Source organism: Alligator mississippiensis, chromosome 1, assembly GCF_030867095.1.
Source record: "Alligator mississippiensis isolate rAllMis1 chromosome 1, rAllMis1, whole genome shotgun sequence".
NCBI classification, from domain to species: domain Eukaryota; kingdom Metazoa; phylum Chordata; order Crocodylia; family Alligatoridae; genus Alligator; species Alligator mississippiensis.
In genome coordinates, this window is record NC_081824.1 from 324319275 (window position 1) to 324343039 (window position 23765).

General features: G+C 45.2%; 1 protein-coding gene across 4 annotated transcripts in view; it reads left to right on the forward strand.

Moving 5' to 3' along the window:
* Window positions 1–9789: 9789 nt before the first annotated feature.
* The window catches only part of GPM6B (glycoprotein M6B), a 159196-nt gene continuing 145220 nt past the window's right edge, over window positions 9790–23765 (forward strand). For 2 of the 4 annotated variants that reach the window (XM_019494988.2, XM_019494989.2), the window contains exon 1: window positions 9800–9895. In XM_019494988.2, the coding sequence (XP_019350533.1) occupies window positions 9892–9895 (4 nt within the window). In that variant the 5' untranslated portion in view covers window positions 9800–9891. Of the gene's footprint in view, window positions 9896–23765 lie in introns of all 4 variants that reach the window. The other 2 variants (XM_019494991.2, XM_059720911.1) reach the window with 2 other exon arrangements.

Genomic DNA, 23765 nt, shown 5'->3' on the forward strand with positions numbered 1-23765 from the left:
ACCAAAACCCCCTTTGCCCCCTAGTGCAGCTTCCCTTGTCAAAGAATAACAGCAAGCATCACAGGCAAGTTAATAGGGCAGGTCCCTGAGGGGCCGATGGAATAACAAAGTGGGGTTCAGCTGATGGTGAGGTGGCCAGGAGAGGTGACTTTGTTGCTCCAGCACCAAGGTTGTTATAGTGACCTATAATAAATCATCACCACTATATCAGTCTCACATCTGTCACCTTTCACCTTCATGCAAATACATTCTGCTTTGCTGATGTCTTCCTCCTGAACCAGGGAACAAGTGTATGTAGTTTTTTTCCAGTCATAAGAGCTGTCCCACCAGGTCTCAGTGATGCCAACCAGATAATTCTTTTCATAGCTGCAGCTTCCAGCTCATCTTGCTTATTCCCCATACTTCTCACATTAGTATGCACGCATCAATGCATCTTGCATTGTGACCTCCTCGCTTCCCTTTTGTGCCACTTTTTGCAGTCCTGAGTTACTTTCTCTTCTGGACTGTGTGCTCTGTTGTTGGAGGGTTTTGATCACCATCCTCTGTGGAACCTAGTTTAAATCCCTCCTTGTTAGGTTGTCCAGACAATGCCCAAAAATGCTCTTCCCTTTTCTTGTTGGATGGATCCCATTTCTTGATAGTAGCCCTCCTCCCAAGAACATCCACCTGTTGTTAAAGTAGCTGAAGCCTTCACACTGATGCCATTGTCTCAGCCATGCATTTGCTTCTAGGATACGATGGTCTCTGGCTGGACCCCAGCCTTCCATGGGAAGGATTGAGAACATCACTTGTGCTCCAAGCTCCTGCCAAGAGCCTCAGAGTCACTTCTGATTATTCCTGGCAGTACCATTGGTGCCTACATGGACAAGCAGAAAGGGGTAGTGGTCCAAAAGATGGAAAAGCTTTGGTAGACTTTCTGTGATGTCGTAAAATCAGGCTCCAGGCAGGCAGCACACCTCCTGGGCCCTCAAATCTGGATGACAAATTGGTGCCTCTGTCCCATGCAAAAGGGAGTCACCAACCACCAGAACTTTTCTCTTTCTTCTTGGTGCAGTGGTCCTGGAGCCCCTGTCCTTGGGGCCTTGTACTTCCTCCTCTCTACGCTGCCTCCTCTCTGCAGATGTCCACTCCTTTGCCTCTTCCTCAGCAGTTCCACCACAGAGTGCTTGAAAGCAGTTGCTGACTTCAATCTGCTTTTCTTCAGTTTTGAGGGCCTTCCTTCTTTGAGTAGTTAAATGCTACTCGAACAAACAGCAAAAAGATGAAGAACACTTTTAAAATGCATATTAGTCAAAAGTAAAGTGAGATGTGTTTTGAGAGCTTGATTCAGCTTTGATAGTTTATGCTTCAACTTGTACTTCAGAAACCATTCATGCTTAAACAGCAAAATTAAAACCTTCTGTAGTAGGTCTAAGAGTCATTGCTTTCTGACAGTGGTGAAAAATGAGACAGAAAATGAAATCAGCTGGCTGTTACCAAGACTCCAGTTTCCAACTGGATAGGGGAGAAGTGTTAAAACTACTAGCCCTATAATTTTCTGCCCAGCCCTTTTAGTTAGCTTGAAAGTGCTGAGTGAGGCATAGTCCAAAATGCACTCCAGTGCTTTTTATTATTGCCTTCAAATGTCTATATTAAAAAGGGGCAGAAACCTTGTCTCAACTTATTTCTCACCAAAATGTCTACCCAGAACAGGCTGCCCTGAAGCTATTTCTCGGGTGGGTGCCATTGTGATGTTGGTGGATAACAACCATGTGTTCAATGCTCCTAAAATGAATGGACTGTTTTTTATTTGCAACTCTGCATGAAATCTAGATAAGTCTACTGATGTTCTGGGTAGTTGGGGTTTAAACACATGTATGTTCTGAGGATATAGCAATATATAAAAATTATGCATGCATAAAAAATGCTCTTAAATTTTACTACTACTATTTTCACTTATCTTCCTTTCCTGCGCTTTCTGCTTGGCAAATAGTTAGTCACTGAAATCTGCTTTTTCATATAGCTGTAAAAAATGTTGGACAATTGCTGATTCTTAGCCAACATCCTTTAGAGGCAATGAGAGTTTTCCTGCTTATTTCAGCAAATAGTATTTGCAGCCCAAAAATCTCCAACCCCCTCCTATATCAGAGTGCTAATTCAGCATTCAGCGTGTGCTTAAGTCCTCCCCTGCTGGATTTATCCCATTGTCTTCATGTGATTAAAGGCCCAGATGCACAGAAACACATTTATGGGGGGGTGCGGAAGGGGACAGGGGGCTAAGGTGGCACTTAGTTGCCCACATCCTAGAGTGTGGTACACAAATCTGCACTTAACTTCACCTATAAGTAACTACATAACAAAGGGGACAACACCACCAAGCCAGGTGCCTGGTCTTTTGGGCTAGAGGATTGGAGGTGACTGGATGACACCATATTTCTCTCTTGTGTACCTCTTTCAGGAATTGATGCGTCTTAAGCCACATTAGTGCAATGCGCTGTTAGGTGTGAGATGACTCTTGGCTTGACTCACATTGATCTCAGTTGATGAACAGAAGTAAAAAAATTGCTAGCAAACTTTCCACATTTTTATATGGTGCATTTTGGAGGTTCTGATGGGAGTCCTCTTTCAGACCTGTTATTGCCTCATGCGTGTCTTGCACTTCATACAGGCAATTGCATGTCTAAACACGAATTGAGGAATCCAAGATGGACAGAAGGATTGCTATTATTATGGTTAAAAGGGTGAAGTTTGTCATATTGAATGAAAGAGTTTGAATGTTTGTAAAGGTTGCCCATTAGCCAGTTTCAGGAAGAAGATAAGATTTATCTCCTTATCTAGTTCATTGTTTTGGGGACTACGTGCAAAAGGTCCTGACTTCGCTTAAAGTCTTAATTTAAATTTCATCTTTTAGAAATCTTTTACAAAGAGAGCAAATATCCTGAATTCCAAGAGATCAAACCCTGAGGCCTTTTGACCAGGTTGGTAAGAAAAGGGCATTTGCAGTGATATGGAAGTTTCCCAAAGGTAATTTAAAATCCTCAACAAAGGTAAAAGAATCTGTTGAGTAAGATCCGAGCCCAAATTTGGGAGCAATGATATATTGAGTAGGAGGAGCCCGCTGACAGCAACTCGCTCAATAAAAACGGTAACTTGCTGTCCCAATTTGGAGGTGACTATACTTGTAGAACAACGAAGGAAAAATCGCAAGTATAGCCCGGTTCAGACTGATCACCTGAAACCACCCTCTCCGTGAACACGAATCTCTTAGTTCACGCTGAAGCCGTGGAGCACCTGAAAAGGACTGAAGGAAGGGGACTTAGTCCTATCACTGCTGAAGCCAGCCTATTGAATTGTATTGCTGAGCCCATTTCATTGAACCGTACTACTGAGGCCAACCCATTGAATCGTACTACTGAGGAATGAAACCATATTTTGGTATTTGGCTTCTTGGAATTCTAGGATTGTAAGTATAATATGAAAATAATAGTATTGATTCAAATTTAACTTTTAGTTGTAATTGTAGTTGTTTTTGTAACACTAATTCTTATAGTATTGTTTGGGAAGGAAGTGCATTCGGAGCATTGTTTCTATGTAATTATTGTGTTTTTAATGTTTGTGGTGTTTCTTAAAGCTAAGCAGTGTTATATACGTAGCAAAGAGTTTTAAAATAAAATTGTGTTGTATAAATTAAGTGTGTAATCATTGTGAAATTGTGCAATCAGTTAACTATTCTCCCAGCCAGTGCATCAAAACGAATCAGTAAATTGTGTGGGATTTTCTCTATTCCATAACCCACTAGAGACAAAGTTCTCTCAGATCCCCTTAGTTCCACACGCTTCCTGAGAGGCTAAGCCCACCCATTGACATCAGTGGAAGAACCACACTCACAGTGACAGAAGAATAACTTTTGAAAACAACATCAATAGCAAGATGTACAGTGTGGTATCCTGATATAGGCAGTGTGTGTTGTGGTGAGGGGGTTTTGTTTTGAATACTATATATGTATGTACTCTATAGGAATGTCCTTTGTACAGTTTAAATCACAAAAACATTGTTTAGCTGCTTTACAAATGATTCAGGGTGCATATTGGAAAGATAAGAGCATGCCATTTAATGCTGAAGATGTATTTAGCACACTGTAATTAACTCAGAAATGATAATCACTAATTTTCAGATAAAATTAACTATAGTTCATTGGGAGAAATTATGCATTCCCTTGAATATGTAATTATAATTATTCTAAAGCAATCACTGCTCATATTTACGTACTGAAAAATGGTTGCTTGAAGTATGACCTTCTTGGTAACAGAAAACAGTTTTGATGTTTAAGGCTATTTATGTCATGCTATAGTAACTGAATTTTAAGCATCGGAGGGAATGTAGCTAGCATTTAATGTTAACATTTTTTTCCCTGTCCTATAAAGCGTATGTCTCTCAAGGTTATTTCTTTTCCAAATACTAATGATATGAATAATTAGTTCAACACCTTGGTCCATGAAAAATTGAAGCAGCTCTATGAGCACCACTAAGATGCTTCCAGCTTCTGGTACCAGTAGCTGGAATCTAAAGCACAGCAGCTTCACATATAAAACACAGCACACAAATCAGTCGTCTTTATCTAAACTAAAATGCTGAGCTCAAACTATGAGAGGTCATTGCTTCATCTTCATTTACAAATGACAGCACAAAATTATCTGACTCTCATCTTGTTCCTCTTTATCTTCCAAAATGTTCATTATTGGCACATGAAAAAGGGGACTAGTTTGGACCCTGAAATGTAAAGAACAGTGGGCTTTTGACTTCTTTATAGAATCCATTAAGTTAGAGATAGAAATGACCCCCCATGAATAATTATTACAGCTAATGCTGAATTCTATGAATTCTGGTTTTACTGAGTACTTTTTAATATAAAATATATTCCACATATTTAAAGTGGGCTATTTTATGAAACTCTGATTTTTCATATGTGTGTGTCTTACAAGACCCCTGTAAGAATTAGTGGCCATATGTATTCATTCCAATCCTTCTAAAACAGAGGCCACCCACCAGCAATGCATCTGGGTGCCTTCTAGAAGACACTACACTTAGAAAAGAACAATATTCAATGGGCATGTTACAGCTGCTGAAGGGAAAAATTGCACCATATTTGGAGGTGGGGGGAGAGAAGAAGAACCCATATGATCTCAGGACTTAGAAAGTCATGTAATTGAGGCACATGCTACAGCTGCTGACAACATTTTTGTAATTGAAATATGCTTCTTTATTAAACCCAAACATTTAATTAAAAAGCATTGATTTCCATTCATTTTGAGAAAGTTTCTGAAGTGTAGGACAAATTTCTATTCAAAGGAAGGGTGGAGGGGAAGAAAGCCATGTCAAAAAAGCAGATGAAAACAGCTGTTTTGATTAAATTCTATTTCATAAAAACATATGAAAGGTTTTGGTTATGTTCCATCTTTGTACTTTCCTGATGCTCTGGAAGTTTGGAAATCTGCTAGGGATAAGTCTGGACCTAATTATAAGCTAGAGCAGTTTTTAGCAGTGTTCTGAATTACACCCAACAGGCCCCGCTTCCCTACACCCATCACCTACTCTGAAGCCTTTCCACAGGTAGCCATTGCTTGAATGCAGCATGCATTGGCCTGTCTGCTCAACAAAGTGCAATCGTACATTAAGGGGAAGTGATTCTCAACAGAAGGTGTTGTGAGAACCTTTTAAGGGTGCTGCACAATATATTAGCATCATTATGTTTACAAACACCTGTGCAAGATCCCCAAGATAAATCTAGAACTATGAAATTTGAATCAGTAGTGGTAAAAAAATATTCTGACCTGTTTTTTGAGTCTCCCCGAGTACTTTGCAACAGAAGAACTGTTCTATTATTTTTTCCCATAGTCAAGAAAAAAAATGCTTGAAACCCAAGAGCTGGCATTATTGGAGGTGTTCCTTGAATCCAGCAACAGGTATTTTGAGCCTAAAGAGGTTAAGAACCACTGGCCTAGACCATAAATTAAATAGGACTTGGCTGTATATTTTTTTACTTATTAGTGCAACTAGGAGCAAATGTGTCTTTGTAGGCATCTTAACTTTGAAAACAAATTCTGAAGCAACTACTGATAATGGAAATCCATGCTAACTCTCCCCTTTCTGATCTCCATTGGAGCACAGTCATCTAGCCTTGCCAGAGGAACCAAAAGGTCTGAAATCAGCTCTATGAACTTCTCTCTGTACTTTCCAAACAGTCAGTATATCCACAATTGGAAATTCCCTTTGTATGTCCTGTTACAGCCAATATTTGGACAGCTGTTCTTGACTTTCTTCTCTGAAGACAAAAAGGAAATATCTCTTAGAATGACAGAAAGCTAATAAAAGGATGCAGTCTCTTATTCCTCTGCCTGGGGCGGGGGGAGGAAGAGGTGGTAACTGTGCACTACCACAAGAGTTTATGCTCTCAAATATGTATTTTAACATTTAAGCCCCAGTTCTCCAAGAAATCAGGTCTGTGATTAACTTTACCCATGTAACTTCAGCAGTATTCCTCATGTGCATGTACAGGTGTCTTGCAGAGTAAGGATCTTATTTCTCAGCTGTTCTTACTTCTGATCAAGGAACCACTCTCACCAGCCCATAGTAGAGACGGAGCTGGATATTTTGCTCTTTTACTTTCAGCTCCTTCCTTATTAGAGTACAGCTCACTAGTTAAGGTCCATGGGCTATTTCCATAATTAAGCCCATTTTGCAGAAGTGTGTGGCTCATCTGTTTTAATTCCCAGTGGATCCTGGAAACTGCTGGCGATCTTGGCATGAATTATTTCCCCATCTTTATAACATTGCTAAATCAATCAATCAGTCCATTTGCAGTATTACATTTTAGAGCAGAAATAGCTACACACACCAAAGCTACTTAGTCTCTGATCGTGCATTGGGCTCTATGTTGCCATGTACACACATTTGGAAAATGAAAGAAATCCAATTAACTAAAAGGGATCAGCACTAATATAAAAAAGATGAAAATAAAGTATGGCCAGGATTCTGCAACACAGCTTGGACATGAACATTTTTAAGCTCAGGGGTTTAAAATGATTTAAAAAATGAAAAAGTTCCCTAATTTTTCACACTTAAATCTTTCTTTTGCCTTCATATTTTAACAGTATGGTTGGTAGATTTCCCCCACTCTATCCTGAGGTCATCAAATCTAATAGAAAGACTTTGCCAACTCTTTAGGTAATCTCTCTCATTTAATTAGACTGATATTGTTACATCACTATAGTATGTCAACTTGTTAATGTTCTTGGGAAAAGAATGAACCATATTTTCATGATGTGTAAGAAATAATAGTTTCTGCATTCTTAAGCATTAAGAGCTAGAGCCTCAGCTGTTGCAAATTGTTCCAGCTCGACTGATTTTATTGGAGCTAGACCAGTTTATACCACCTGAGGTTCTGGCTGTCAATATTAACAAAATATCTGTAATGATAAAAGCACAAGCTATAAAAGCAACTCAACTGAAAATGACAGCTTTCAGTTTGTACATACTATAGTATAAATTAAAGAGGTACTACAACATCACAATGGCATAATGATGGCATTTTTACAAAAAAGGTCCTCACAATGGCATTTTTTATGGGTTGAGAACATGGGCACATGAACCAGTCTCCAAAAGACACAGAAGGCTGGTGCTTGGGCTGGGCATCACCTTCTCCAAGGTAATCACCCAGGTGGGGTTACTATTACTCTGAGCAAGTGTAAAGTCTTACTCCTTGGTAAATGAAAGAGAATCTATGGTAGTTAAATCAGGAGGAAGCTGATGAATGCTTAGCACTTTTCCAGTCCTGTGATGTCTGCATTGTCATTCTCATCTCTGAAACGATGAATGTAACCATTTTTGTGCTCTAGTACTATAGTGCCAGTGGTGCTTAAGTACCTAGACAGATAATTAGTAAATGGCCTCTGAGCTTGTGTTTAACATGAGCTGTGCAGTGCATGTGTTTACATGAGGCAAAGTAGAGTTTTGGGGATTGACTTTTAAAAACAAACTTGTTACATACTAACACATTCTCACTACTGTTCTTTTTTTAGGCTCATATAACAACTAGACATAAAAAGGATTTTTATTCGTGTAGTTCCTAGAGAAGGAAAGCCACCCAAAGGTCTCACAGCTGCCAAGTCTTATTCTGCTGGACTTCTCTCCACCCTGCTTTTTCAAGGTGTTAGGAAATTACCCTCATACATGATTCCAAAAACATGTTTTTGCAAGCAGATTTCACCCAGTTGGTATGGATGGAAGATATTTTTTTAACAGTGATGAGAATGTGTTAGTATTTAGCAAATATTTTTTTTTAAATGCATGCTCTGCATAAATCATGTGTCAAGCACAAGCTTAGGGGCTATTTCCTAATTATCCACCTAGGTACTTAAACACTCCCTGGCACTGCAGTACCTAACTAGGCACAGGCGTGGTTGCATTCATTATCTCAGAACCACCCTGCAGGCTTGTCTCTGCTTCAGAGATGAGAACTCCAGGGCAGACACCACAAGATGGGAGAAGTGGTGAGCACCCCCCAGGCTTCCTCCTGACTTAAACTACCAGGGATGCTCTTTCACTTACCAAGGAGTAAAACTTCACACTTGCTCAGAGCAAGAGTAACCCGAGCTGGGTGATTATTCCCTTGCAAAAGTTGAAGCCTGGCTGAATCCAAGTATGGCTTGTGTTTTGGAGACTGTGTTCGGGACTTGAGTATGGGAACCATACCCCACACCTTGGAGAAGCTGAAGCCTAGCCAGACCCTAGCATGGTGTTGGAGAGTGGTTCATGTGCCTGTGTCCTGAAACCTATATAACACCATAACCCTGCACCTTGGAGGAGCTGAAACCTAGCCAAGCCCCAGCATGGTTTGTCCTTTGGAGTGTGGTTCACATGCCCATTAAAACATACTTAATTTTGTAACCCTGCACCCTGGAGAAACTGGAACCTAGCCACACTCCAGCAGGGTTTTGGAGACTGATTCATGTGCCCAGGTCCTCAAACATGTGTGACTCCAGACCCTCGCACCTTGGAAGACCTGAAGCCTCGCATGCTTTTTCTTTTGGCAGCCTGGTTCCTGCGCCCAGGTCTTGAAACATCCATCACCACAGGGCACTTCTGAACCTTATGGCTCAAGGCCACACAGAAAGCCTGCCAGACCCAGCCAGAAACACAAAGCAAAACCTTTGACTTCCAACTCAGGGAGTCACCTTCCTCCCAGCTGCCGTGAGGTTTGGGGGCAAGGAAGGAGGGGGAAAGGAGCCTTGCCTATGCTGGCAGCATTGCGAAGGACTCATAGATCATTGCATCTAGCCCCACTCTAGGTAGGAAGACAACTGGGGTTAGACGCCAGAGAGGTGACTGTCCAGTCTCTTCTTGAAAACCTCCAGGGTAGGTGAGGCTGCTCCTTTCCCCTCGGCGTCCTTCTCCACACCAAGAAACCCAGCCTGGCTCCCACTGCCATCCAAGGGGAGCTGGGGCGCCAAGGATGCAAACAGCCGGCCACTGCAGGCAACAGCGAGGAGAAGCAGGGCGGGAGCCTGCTGGGTTGAGTTGCCCTTTGCAAGCCAGGACGTGAGGAGGGCGACTGCAGCGCTCCCGCCGAGGCGGGCGGGACGTGAGGGACCGGGGCGTTGCTTTTTTTCCAAGCAGTGGAAGGCGGGGAAGGACGCGTCCTTCATCCTGCTGCTGCCTGCGACCTCTGCGAAGGGAGGCGGGGGCGGGGGCAGGGACCCCCGGGGGTGGGCAGGGAGGCGGGGACTCCCCCCGCCCCGCCCCGCAGCAGCCTTAGGGGGGGCCGGCGGCGGGGCCGGGCAGTGTGCGAGCCGCGGCGGCAGCGGAGGAGCTCAGCCCGGCCGGAGCCCGGCGCTGCCCGCCCGCGGAGCCAGCATGGGTAAGGCGGGGGCCGCGCCGGGCGGGCCGGGGGCGCCTGGGCTCTGCTGCCCGCTCCTGCCTGGGCTTGGGGGGCACCTCTTGGCCGCTCGTCTCGGCCCCCCTCCGCCGGGGCTGCGCGGAGGAGCGGGTCCCTGCGCCCGCCTCGTGCTGGGGACGCGGGGAGCCGCTCTCTGCTTCTGCCGGTCTTTACCGCGCGTTGTGTTGGCTAACCCGCATGCTAGGCAGGCTGTGCACGCGCCCGGCACGCTGCACATGGGTGCATGCACACACGCCCGGCATGCTGTGCGGATGTGCACATGCCCGGCACGCTGTACATGGGGGAACACGCACATACCCGCCATGCTACACGTATATACACACACATGCCTGGCATGTTATACATAGGTGCACATATGCCTGTGCCTAGCATACTATATGCACATGCACACTTGCATGCCTGCACCTGGCATACTACATGTATGTGCACATGCCCCACACGCTGTACGTAGGGGCACACTTGCGTGCCTGTCCCCAGCGTGCTATATGTGCATGCACACTTACATGCCTGTGCCCAGCATGCTACATGCATGCTTGGCTTGCTGTACATATGTGCATGTGCCCAACACACTATACATAGGTGCATGCGCACATGCCCAGCATGCTATACGGGTGTACACACATGTGCTTGTGTTTGGCATACTGTGTGCATGTGTACACGTGTGCCTTGCACACTACATGTATGTACACACGTGTGCCTGTGCCTGGCATGCTATGCACAGGTGCACACGTGTGTGACCAGCATGCTATATGTATGTGCACACCAGCATGCTATATACCCATGGAGACGCACACGTGCATGCACGTGCCTGGCATGCTATACCTACATGCAGATGTGTACACACAGGCTATAATTCACAGTACTTGTGCAGTTGTGTAAGTGCCATACTTAACAGAATGCTGAGAAGTTTTTGCTAATCAACTCCAGCTGTAGTATGTTTGGGGGTTGTGGGGGGAAGGCTTGAACCTAAAGCTTCTTGCATGTGGTTGTATGAATTAGGTCTGGTGTACTTTTTGTCATGCCTTACTAGCTGAAACATCATAGTCAGCAAAATCTCTTGACTAGACTGTTTATCCAGAAGATGCTGTCTGCAAGTAGATGGGCATGGGGGGGTGTATATCTCAGTTTGTGGCGCAGAACAATGTAGTGAATGTAATTCTCAGAGGAGTGTCTGTTCCTTTGCTGTAGACTGATCTAGTCACCATCTGCACAGAAACTATGGGCTAAGCATAACTCTGCAATGAAAAGTAATCGTAAAGGGAGCTGTTTCTGGATCTGGCCTTAACTTTGTGTGAGCACAGTGAATTTCAGTTTCCTTGATTCTCTCCATAAGTATTAGCTTACTAATGGTGTTCGAGCTTCTCTTGGAAAGCCAGTGGCTTTTGGTATAGTATGGAGTGTGTGGTGGGTTCTTTGTTGCGTTTCACTGACTAAAGCTTTACTTAATATTTATTTCCCTTTTTTACTTCTATTAAAATAACAAATGAATCCAGTTACAAATATGAAGTCTGATTAGGGAGTAAAAGAGTAAGGTCTTTGTGGGGAGAGGAGAGGAAATCTGTCTCTGTTAAACCTGTGCTTAGAAAATGGCATGTGTACCTGTAGTGCTAGGGATGGTGACACAATTCCATTTAAGACAAAGATCTTGCTGGTTATCAATGTAATTGAGGCGGATAGTTTAAAAGATATTAAACTTTATTCTTTGATGTCTTCATTTGCAAATTAAGGGAAAGGGGTGCCTTCTGGTTCCTGAAACTTAAGTATTTTCTCCACAAGTGAATTAATGGATGCAGAAGTCGAGGGCCCAGAATGGGAATACATACCCGTACATGTATTGTATTCACGTTCTTTTATAACAGGCCTTTCAGTTTACAAGGTTTAAGCTTTCTTTTCAATCCACAGTGAAACAAAATGAAGTAAGATATAATAGAAGTTATTAATTTGAAGTTACTGATGGAAAAAGTATGGTTGTTTCATTGTTTTCTGAAATGTGACTGGACAGTCCAGTTGCCACTGCCATTATATTATTGCTAAGAGGTTCCTGTTGCTAAAACAGAGCTGTCAATGCATGTTTGCATGTTAATGTGTACATACTGATGCTGGCAGCATCTCTGGTTTTAATTAAAGTAGAACATGATTATTGAGCCAAGGCCAAAAAAGAAGCCAACTGAATTCCTGTGTACTTTGTTAAATTAACTCACATCAACTAACTTTTTAATATTTAAATGTTTTCTGGTTTGTACTTTGGTAATAAAGATCTGACTCCTGGAGTGATATTGGCATTTTTTGCTGAACTTGGAATTTTGTTTTGCTTTGTTTTCTTCTACTTTATATTGTGTGTGGCATCATAATAGCTTACATTTCTGTAGTTTTTATACCAAATCAGTTTTATCATCATAGATTGATATCAGTAAGTCTTTGAACAGCAGTCTGAATTGGGGAACCAGAAAGGAGGAGTTTGAGTTCACAAAGTGTTACTCACTAAATTACAGCCCTTTGTTTTGGCAGGTCAAACTTATTGGATAAAGACACTTTGGTTTCAGAGTGTAACTTTTTATTTGTAAAATATGAAATTGTTGGTAGCTAAACTAACACTTCCTATATGAAGAGGTTCCCTGTGTTTGTATTAGTATTCCACCAATATATTTGAAAATTGAACTTCAACTATATCGTTATGGTTTTTCTTTCATAATTTATCTTATGCATAGTTTGATATAAAAGTATTATTTTGGAAATATGTCAGGTAATCTATATTCAGTATTAATTCTCTAAGCCTTTCAGACTTAATTTTGCAAAGATTTAAAGTAAATCATTGTACTAAAGTAATATGGACCATATTGATTAAAAGGTAAGAGATAAGAAACTATAAAACAGACAATTAGTAAAAATGTAAAACAGGGAAAAAAACACTGACTCTAAGGATTACAACTCTAAAGGTCTAGTTTTTAAACTGGTAATTTTTAAAGTTTTTTGTTTGTTTTTTAAATTGAAATCTCTAACGGCACATAACCAATTTTACTATAATTAGGGAGGAAAGGCCTTAAATATAAATTTTTATGGAATATATCAAGATGTCATGTTGGTCATATCTCTTCAGCTGGTGCTACTTTGTACATAAAACTTTTTGTTGTTGGTGTTGCATAACAGTTGCCTTGGCGCTGTGTAGGGTTCACTAATTAATCCTAGTTATGATTTGCAGTAGTCAGACAAGGATTGTTGGTACTTCATTCCTGTAGCTTTAACAACTAATGCAGCAGACTTCATGCTCTAACTGCAGAGGCACCTTGGATCATCAGGAGAATGATTTTAATGACTTTGTTTTACTTTTCTTCTTTCTACAATCTACCATAAAAATGTTTTGCCTGAGGACTGGCTATTTCAATGGGTCTAATTAGAATTGGAGATCACTGAACCTGAATTTTCAGAGCTGCTGGAATCCCAAATTCCCTCTAACTTGATTAGGTATTTAGAGTACTCAGCTTTTCTAATAGGCTGGGTGATTTATGTTTAATAATATTTACATTTTACATCGACTATGGGGATTTTGGAATTATCCAGCCCAATACTTTGCATATCTTGTGAGTGAGGAAGAACCCATCATCTTCCTGTACACAACATTCAGCCTTTTCTAAATTCTCATTTGAACAGTTGAGAAATGGACGCTAACTCCAAGAAGAATGAGGTGTGACTTTGGGACTTTTTTAAAGTTCTGTATAAATAATTTGTGAAGTTGGAAACAGACAATATTGCTTTCCCTGAAATGTTTTTGTCAGACTTCATGCCCTTTTTTTTCCTTTCTCCTGATCCTAAAACTTATTGAAGAGAAATAGTCTTCGTTTTCAAATCAAAGAGGCAAAGCATGTGTCTGTTCCTCCCCTCCCCCACACTTTAAAAGAGAAAAAACTGCAGGTAGGTAGAAAAGAAGTTGGGTATAATGGGTTGGTTTGCTGAGCAAATAAATGTCCTGTTCAAAGTAACAACATTCTACTATAAACTAATATCAAAAGAGGCTATCTATGTGTAAAAGTGATCCACAAAATAGAAATTTAAATATGGAGACTGCTCAAAAAAGGGGGGGTCATTGAGGCTCAAGAGAGGAGGTGTATGTGGTAGAGCATCCTATGTATAGTTTTCTTAGAGAATACTTAAATTTGGTATATACCCAATGAATCTCTGTAGGTGATACGGGCTGGGAGAACTTAGACAAATATGTTTGAGTTTGTTGTTTATGAGATGGACTTGAATATGCTCTTTCCTCTCCTGAACAGCTGGCAAATCCTGAAAGAAAGCAAATCTTCTTTCTTCCTATTCAAACTACATTATGTCCAGGCAGGATTTCAAGTCTTCTTGTATGGCACAGTAACTGTAAAATCTGTTTAATAGTGGCCCTTCAGGTTGTTTAGATTTCAACTGAAGGGTCCTGTGGTACAACTCCTTATACATCTTTCTCTTTTACTATTATAATGTAGGTTTTATAATTAAGAAATTGATATAGAATTTGTCTCCCAAACTTTGTGCCACCATCTCTTCTCCTAATCCACCAGACCTACTTTGATTTTTCTGAAAAAGCCAATGGAAGGCTTTCTTAGTATCTTTACTTTTAGAAGGGGGTGGACAGGAAGACATTCTCTTCAAACTTCTTAGCATCCTAAGTTGTTGTTTATGCCTTTACAGACAGTCTCTCTCTCTCTCTCTCTCTCTCTCTCTCTCTCTCTCTCTCTCTCTCTCTCTCTCTCTCTCTCTCTCTGTGTGTGAGTTTGAGTAGTTCAGGAAATCTGCTATTCCATGTGCTTAATAATGATACTTCTGCTCCTTCTTGCAAGATGGTGTATCAGAATATCTTTAAAGCAATAAAGAAATCATTGGCTGGTAGCTGAAGTGAAGAGCTGTAGCCTCTTTGACTGTCTGTTTCTTAAAATGGCTCCAGGCTTATGAATTAACTCAGACATTTTAGGTTTGGTTAAAGTCTGGATGTCAGCATTTTAATGCTTCAAACATTTAAAAGGAAGTGATTCCAGCATTAAACTTGCTTGGTTTCAAGTCAGATGTTTTTACATCTATTCATTAGTGTGACTAATATGAATGTAACAGGAATATTCCAAACACCAGCTTTTTACAGTAATATCATTTTAAATCTATGCATCTGACTTGTTCAAAATAACTTTTTCTTTTTTTTCCTTAAGGGTGTCAATTTCACTTAACTTCTTGGTCCCCTTGTATTAGATCCACCCACACCAAGGTTGTCACTTTACCCTGCTCCTGTGTATACTTTCATATGTTGATATAATGTAAAATGTATACAGTTAAAGTTAAGTGACAGGTATAGTCTTATGGACTGTTTACAGAGGTATCCCACAGGGGAAAAACTCATTGTTTTAAGTGAAGTTGCACCTGCTTGTACTAGGAGGTAGCTTCTTAAATAAAACTTAAATATAGTGCTGATATTAGGATGGATATTTTCTCTTCTGTTTTATTCTATTCTGTCCATTCTTGTCACAGAACACCAGAGCATTTCAGCTTTTACACTGTTGCTGAACTTCCTCTCTTGGCTATTGTGCGTAGCCTTCAGGCTCCCTCAATGTAATCATCTCCCAGTGAATCAATACCTTCTGTTCCTTTTAGTGTATCACTAGTTATTCCTTCCTTACTTTGGGTGAGAACTTGTGGAAGCCCAAATCTTTCTGTCTTTCTTCCTTCTCCTGCTGAAGGAATGATCTGGCTTAACCTCAAGAGATTGGGGCGTGTCTCTACCATCTTTGAATCCTTGTGGTGCCACAGGTATAAGCACCACTAATGGTATGTCTACTGCTTAAATTCATTGGAGATGAAGAGGAGGGAAGAAAGTAGAATAATTATGTCATTTGTTTTCCACTGCACTCTTCTTAACTTTTCTCTCTACCTTTTTCACTTGGCTCTTCTCTGATGAGAGAAATTCGAGGGGAAAATAAAAAATCAAACAACAGAAGCAATGGTAAAATCTCATAAGGTACTACTGTGCTTGGTGGATTCTTGGATTCTAGGTTGAGGACTGGGAAGAAACATCTCATGAAGGACATAAGTTTAACTTGGAGTTACTGAGATGCAATAAACATGGAGTTGCATAATGTTAGTCTTGCATTCTTTTTTTTTTTTTTTAAGGGAGGACTGCATGTAAGTGGTTATGCCAAAACAGGTGGTGTCATAAGGCTTGGGAAGACTTCTCCAGGTGACCGCCCCTTAGGCTAACACCTTTGTCTCTAGTGGGTTATGGAATAGAGAAAATCCCACACAATTTGCTGATTCGTTTTGATGCACTGGCTGGGGGAGTAGTTAACTGATTGCATGATTTCACAATGATTACACACTTAATTTATACAACACAATTTTATTTTAAAACTCTTTGCTACGTATATAACACTGCTTAGCTTTAAGAAACACCACAAACATTAAAAACACAATAATTACATATATCAGAAACAATGCTCCGAATGCACTTCCTTCCCAAACAATACTATAAGAATTAGTGTTACAAAAACAACTACAATTACAACTAAAAGTTAAATTTGAATCAATACTATTATTTTCATATTATACTTACAATCCTAGAATTCCAAGAAGCCAAATACCAAAATATGGTTTCATTCCTCAGTAGTACGATTCAATGGGTTGGCCTCAGTAGTACGGTTCAATGAAATGGGCTCAGCAATACAATTCAATAGGCTGGCCTCAGCAGTGATAGGACTAAGTCCCCTTCCTTCAGTCCTTTTCAGGTGCTCTGCGGCTTCAACGTGAACTAAGAGATTCGTGTTCACGGAGAGGGTAGTTTCAGGTGATCAGTCTGAACCGGGCTATACTTGCGATTTTTCCTTCGTTGTTCTACAAGTATAGTCACCTCCAAATTGGGACGGCAAGTTACCGTTTTTATTGAGCGAGTTGCCGTCAGCGGGCTCCTCCTACTCAATATATCATTGCTCCCAAATTTGGGCTCGGATCTTGCTCAACAGATTCTTTTACCTTTGTTGAGGATTTTAAATTACCTTTGGGAAACTTCCATATCACTGCAAATGCCCTTTTCTTACCAACCTGGTCAAAAGGCCTCAGGGTTTGATCTCTTGGAATTCAGGATATTTGCTCTCTTTGTAAAAGATTTCTAAAAGATGAAATTTAAATTAAGACTTTAAGCGAAGTCAGGACCTTTTGCACGTAGTCCCCAAAACAATGAACTAGATAAGGAGATAAATCTTGTCTTCTTCCTGAAACTGGCTAATGGGCAACCTTTACAAACATTCAAACTATTTCATTCAATATGACAACCTTGTTGCCTTCAGAGTCCTGCTCATGTGGTATACCCATCTACTCACCCACCGCACCTTGATCTTTTATAGTAATAGGGAGGGTTTTGAAGCATTAACAGCTCGTATGCCCTTGGGGCTCCTCCTGCCCTTCACCCTGTCCCCATGCCAACTGAGTGTTGGATTGTGACAGTGACTCCAAGTCCCAGTTATCCAGGGCCAAGTTCTTAAATTGGTTCCCAGGTTTTCCCAAGCACTCTTGTCATGGATCAATGCAGTCCTTAATTTAGAGGCATCAAACTCAATGCACTCTTCAATTAATTCATGAGTACCAGGGATCCTGGTTTTCCGTGATTAAAAAATCACAAATTCTCTGATTTAAAAAATTGCAAAGTCTCCGATTAAAAATCCCCAGATCCATGGTTAAAATTAAATGCTCCTCACAACCCTGCTGGTGCCCCTTGCCTCCCACCTGCAGCCCCTGTCCCCCAGCTCTGCCGGAGGGGGCCCCCAGCTGCCAGAGCTATGGATCAAGGTCCTCAGCCCCCTGCCCCCAATGGAAGGCAGCAGCTGCTACAGCAGGAGCATGAGCCAGGATCCCCCTGGCTGTCTGCCTGCTGCAGGCACAGGTGGGGCCTGCTCCCAGTAGCAGTGAGCACTCCCAGGAGGCAGGGGGACCCACGCCCCCCAGATCTGGGGGGGAAGGGTGGGTGTGCACTGTGGGTTTGTGCTCCCCACCCTGCTGCCCTCCCCCAGGCCCTCCAGAGTGCAGTGTGTGCAACCCAGTGTGGCAGTGCGCAGGGGGACCATGCACAAAAGCTTCCTTATGCTGTGAGTTCTACCCTGCCCTGGCCACGCTTCCTCTGCAGGTGGGGGCAGCAGCAAGGATCACAACCCTGAACTGCCCCTGTACACAGGCAGTGCGGAGCTTGCGGCAGCAGGCAGCTTTCATGTGTGGCCATGCTGTGCCCTGCCGCACCAGTTGCACATGCTGCGCTCCAGAGGACCAGGGGGAGGGCAGCAGAGCAGGAAGTGCAGCATTTGTGACCCAGGGTTTGCAGCTGTTTGGGCACTCTAGCTGTGGGATGTGGGGTTTGCAGTTTCTCCGCTTCCGGCTGGAGTGCCTGGCTGGCTGCAAACCCCGCCTCCCGGCCAGAGAGTGGCCAAGCTGGCTGGGGGCTGAGGGAGTGGGGGAAGCTGCAAACTGCCACCGCCCCCCCCCCCCCCGGCTGGAGTGCCTGGCTGGCTGCAAACCTCCCTGCTCCCCCAGCCCCTAGCCAGCTTCCCCCCAAGCCCCACTTACCTCCAGCAAGAAGAGTGAGCCTGAAGCAGCTTCTGGTAAGTGCGAGTGTCCCTTCCCCCTCTCCCTTCCCCTCCAGGCAGGGTTGAGGGTTTTCCTGCCCCTCTTGCAAACAGCTCTTGCAAGCTGGAACTCAGCCAGCTTGCAGAGCTCTTTGCAAAAGGGGGAAATCCGTGGGTTTCTTTTCTAAAAGGGGAAAATCCACATTTTCTCTGATAAAAATGGGAAATCCGTGTGTTTTTTCTATGGGAAATGGAAAACCCGGATCCCTGATGAGTACTTGGATTGGGCTTCAACTGCCAGCCGGTTCATGGGACATTCACATTTACATTGTCCATAACTAATTCATACTGGTCAAAATCAAATTTCAATCCTCAATTAATTTTGGGGCTTTCAAGTCACATTTTTTGTATCCAATTAATTCATAAGCATCCAAATCAAATCACGACCGCCAGTTAATGAATGGGCTTTTAAATCAATATCGTCCTTAATTCATAAAGTTCTAAATCAATCCCAGCTCCTTCAAATGGACAAAAAAAATAACATCTTCACAGTGCCTGAATCTCCAGGTCACCAAGACTTCCTGACTTGGGTACCCCGTCTCCTGCAGATCTGTGTTCTGAGGTCCGTGTGGAGCCTTGCTCCTCCAGGTCCATGCTCACTGAGTTGCTGAAAACCTCTCCAGGCTTTCGGTCAGTGGAATCCAGCTGCTGCTTCTGCTTGCTCCAGAGTAGCTGGGTCTTTGCAGTTGCAGAGCTCCTGAGGTTGCTCTGCTTCCCCCACCGTTTGTGGACTCCAGGAGCAGATTTATTATGTCACCTCTGGTGCCATGCGCCCATGCACAGGGAGCATGTACTTCTAAAGCAGGGCCAAGGCTGTGCACATGGCTCTGTCATCTGTGTCCCCACACCTGCAGGTGAGCAATAGCTGGTTTCTACTCTTACTGGGTTCTCTGCTGCTCTTGGCCAGCAGCTTGCTGAGCCTCCCAGGGGCCTATCATGCCGGAATCATTGCCTCTGGTGCACCCTACTATTACACCGCACTCTCAATAGATCTGGGAATTGCATTACTTACTAAGGTGTTTGAGATGCTTTTGGCAGTTTCAAGGGACTTGGACCCATAAAACCAAGTATCATTGAGTAATTAAGGAAGAAATTTGTACTTAAGTTATATGTAGCATTCATATAATTTGATAGCAGTTTGGTGTTTCACCAGAGAGGATAAAAAGTTAGATGCGGGAGCGGCGAGAGACGCGCGGGTGAAAGCTCGCTGCGCCCCCGCTCCCCTGAAGCCCCCCAGAAACCCTCCAGCAGCCGTGGAGCCCCCCGCTGACCCCCAGCGCAGCCGGGGTAAGCGGGGCCCGTGGAGAGAAGGGGCTAACCCCTTAGTGTGTGTGTGGGAGGCGGCAGCTGAGTGGAGCCGGGCCGGGTCAAGCCCCGCCCAGGCCCCTACTTGGCCCAGCCCCCCAGGGAGCCACGCGAACAGGCTGCACAAACAGGCGCGCTTCTCTGCTGGCGCGTGAGTTGAGGGCGTGCGGGAGGGCGTGCGGGAGGGCGCCAGACCCTGCCTGCGCACCCCCCAGGGTAGACAGTCCCAGCTGTAGCCAGCCTCCCAGAGGCATGACACGGATGGGCACGCGCCGCACCCCGAGGGTCCCCTTGGGCTCCGCGGCCCCCCCCCTCTGGCACCTCAGAGACGGCCACCCAGACGGAGCCCCTGGTTCCGGGCTCCACACAGACGGAGCCCCTGGCTCTCGGCTGCGGGGGCTGCCTGTCCCCTTTTCAGGCTCTGGGGCCTGGGAGCATGGCGACCTCCCCTTGCGGGGTCTGCTCCCTTTTGGGGTCTCTGGCACGCCAGCTGGAGGAGCTCCAGGCCACAGTCCACAGACTGCGTGCCATCAGGGACTGCGAGCAGGAGATAGACTCCTACTGCCAGGCCCTTCTCCCCCGGGAGGCAGAGGGTAGATCGCAGTCTCCCTCCAGGCCAGAGGAGGACTCTGGGACCTCCTGCTGTGTCGAGCCAGGGGCATGGACCAAGGTGGTCAAGGGCCCTAAGGCCCGCCGCACCAAGGCCCCACCCCTGCCACAACTGAGCAACAGGTATGCACCTCTTGCTGCCCCAGCAGAGCCTGCTGAGTTGCCGGCCCCCACAGGCAACATGGGCCTAACTACAACTCCCGCCCCTGCTCTCCCCAAGACAAAACGTAAGGTGTTTGTTGTGGGAGACTCCCTCCTGAGGGGGACGGAGGGGCCAATCTGCCACCCTGACCCCTTAGCCCGGCAAGTCTGCTGCTTCCCAGGGGCCTGCATCCGGGACATTGCGGAGAGGATCCCCAAGCTCCTCAAACCCACAGACCGCTATCCCATGCTCCTTATTCATGTGGGCACCAATGACATGGCTCGGAGCACTCCCAGCCAGGTCATGAGGCGCTACAGGGATTTGGGAGCGGGGCTTAAGGGTCTGGGGGCACAGGTGGTGTTCTCGTCGATCCTCCCAGTCTCAGGCTATGGGCTGAGGAGGGACAGGAGGATCTATGTGGTCAACCAAAGACTGCGGCGCTGGTGTCGTCAGGAAGGCTTTCGCTTTCATGACCACAGCCCGCTCTTTGGTGAGAGAGGCAGCGAGCTGCTGGGAAGAGATGGTCTCCACCTCTCTCCCCTAGGGAGGAGGCTCTTCTCAGCCAGACTGGCTGACCTGCTCCACTGGGCTTTAAACTTAAGCCCGCTGGGGGACGGGGGGACGACCGCCACTGCTGGCCCGCTGAGCAATCCTTGCAAAGCCAGCGGATCATGGCACTCAAGGGAGCCCGCCCCAGCCCCAGCCCTGGTAAAATCTGTGGGCAAGGAAGGAGCCCCCCAGGGGGCACTTGCCTGCCTGTACACAAATGCCAGGAGCTTGGGGAATAAGCAGGAGGAGCTCATCCTCCTGCTCAGTGCAAACAATTACGATGTCATAGGGATAACGGAGACCTGGTGGGACTCCACCCATGACTGGACCACGGGGATAGATGGCTATACCCTGTACAGGAGGGATCGTGTAGAGAAAAGGGGCGGGGGTGTAGCTCTCTCTGTTAAGGAAAGCTACGCGTCCCTGCAAGCCGATATTGGCGACCAGGGTGGACGGCTGGAGACCCTCTGGGTTAAAATCCGTGGGGAACACGGCACAGGGGACACAATGGTGGGAGTCTACTATAGACCTCCCACCCAAAGTCCTGAGCTAGACCAGGAGTTTGCCCAGGAACTGGCTGAGGCAGCTTGCTCCAGGACCATGGTTGTCATGGGTGACTTCAATTACCCAGACATCTCGTGGGAGGATCGCTCAGCAAAATCTGAGCGGTCGCAGAGCTTCCTCTTGTGCGTGGATGACCTCTACCCGACTCAAGAAGTCTATGGGCCAACGAGAGGCAAAGCACTGCTCGACCTGGTACTGGCTACTGGGGAGGACCTAGTCGGCGACCTAGTGATCGATGGGAAGCTGGGTGACAGCGACCACGAGCTGATCACCTTCACCATCTGCCGAAAAGCTGGCAACTCGGTCAGCAACACGCAAGTCCTTGACTTCAGGAAAGCCGACTTTGACAAGCTCAGGAGGCTTGTCAGTGAGGCCCTAAGGGACTGTGACCACAGGGAGAGGGGAGTTCAAGAAGAGTGGTTGCTCCTCAAGGGAGTGATCCTCAATGCACAAACTAAGTCTATTCCATCTCGGAGGAAAGGCAGCAAGAGGGCACAGCAGCCCCCCTGGCTCTCCAGGGACCTAGCAGACCTCCTGAGGCTAAAAAGAAAGGCCTACAAAGGATGGAGGATGGGAGTCACCTCCAAGGAGGATTATTCTGCACTGGTCCGGTCCTGTAGGGAGCAGACCAGGAAAGCCAAGGCTGCAGCTGAACTCCAGCTAGCTTTGAGCATCAAGGACAATAAAAAGTCCTTTTTCAGATATGTGGGGAGCCGGAGGAAAAGCAGGGGCAACGTTGGACCCCTGCTGAACCAGATGGGGCAACTGACAACTGACGCCCAGGAAAAAGCCAACCTATTAAATAGGTACTTTGCGTCGGTCTTTCATCAGCCCCATGGGACGCCTGTGCCTGCTACAGGGCCGGGAAGTCCGGGTGAGGGTGATCCCCTGCCCTCCATTAATGCTGACTTTGTGAAGGAACATCTTGAGAAGCTGGATACCTTCAAGTCAGCCGGCCCTGACAATCTTCACCCCAGGGTACTCAAGGAGCTGGCGAGCATCATAGCCCAGCCTCTAGCGCGGATCTTTGAAAACTCTTGGCGCTCTGGTGTAGTGCCCGAAGACTGGAAGAAGGCCAACGTGGTGCCTATCTTCAAGAAAGGGAGGAAAGTGGATCCAGCTAACTATAGGCCCATCAGCCTGACTTCTATCCCGGGGAAGATCTTAGAAAAGTTTATTAAGGAGGCCATCCTTAATGGACTGGCCGACGCCAACATCTTAAGGGATAGCCAGCACGGGTTTGTTGCGGGTAGGTCTTGCTTGACCAATCTCATTTCCTTCTACGACCAGGTGACCTATCACCTGGACAAGGGAGATGAGATTGATGTCATATATCTTGACTTCAAAAAAGCCTTCAATCTGGTGTCCCATGATCGTCTCTTGGAGAAACTGGCCAATTGTCGCCTTGGGTCCTCCACGATCCACTGGCTGGAAAATTGGCTCCGGGGTCGGACCCAGAGGGTAGTAATTGACGGAAGTCACTCATCGTGGTGTCCTGTGACCAGTGGGGTCCCCCAGGGCTCTGTCCTTGGACCCATACTGTTCAACATCTTCATTAACGATGTGGACACTGGAGTCAGAAGCGGACTGGCCAAGTTCGCCGATGACACCAAACTTTGGGGCAAAGCATCCACGCCAGAAGACAGGCGGGTGATCCAGGCTGACCTGGACAGGCTCAGCAAGTGGGCGGACGAGAATCTGATGGTGTTCAACGCCGATAAATGCAAGGTTCTCCACCTTGGGAAGAAAAACCCGCAGCATCCTTATAGGCTCGGCAGTGCTATGTTGGTTAGCACTATGGAAGAAAGAGACTTGGGGGTCATCACTGACCACAAGATGAACATGAGCCCGCAATGCGATGCTGCGGCTAGTAAAGCGACCAAAACGCTGGCTTGCATCCATAGATGCTTCTCAAGCAAATCCCGGGACGTCATTCTCCCCCTGTACTCGGCCTTAGTGAGGCCGCAGCTGGAGTACTGCGTCCAGTTTTGGGCTCCACAATTCAAAAAGGATGTGGAGAAGCTTGAGA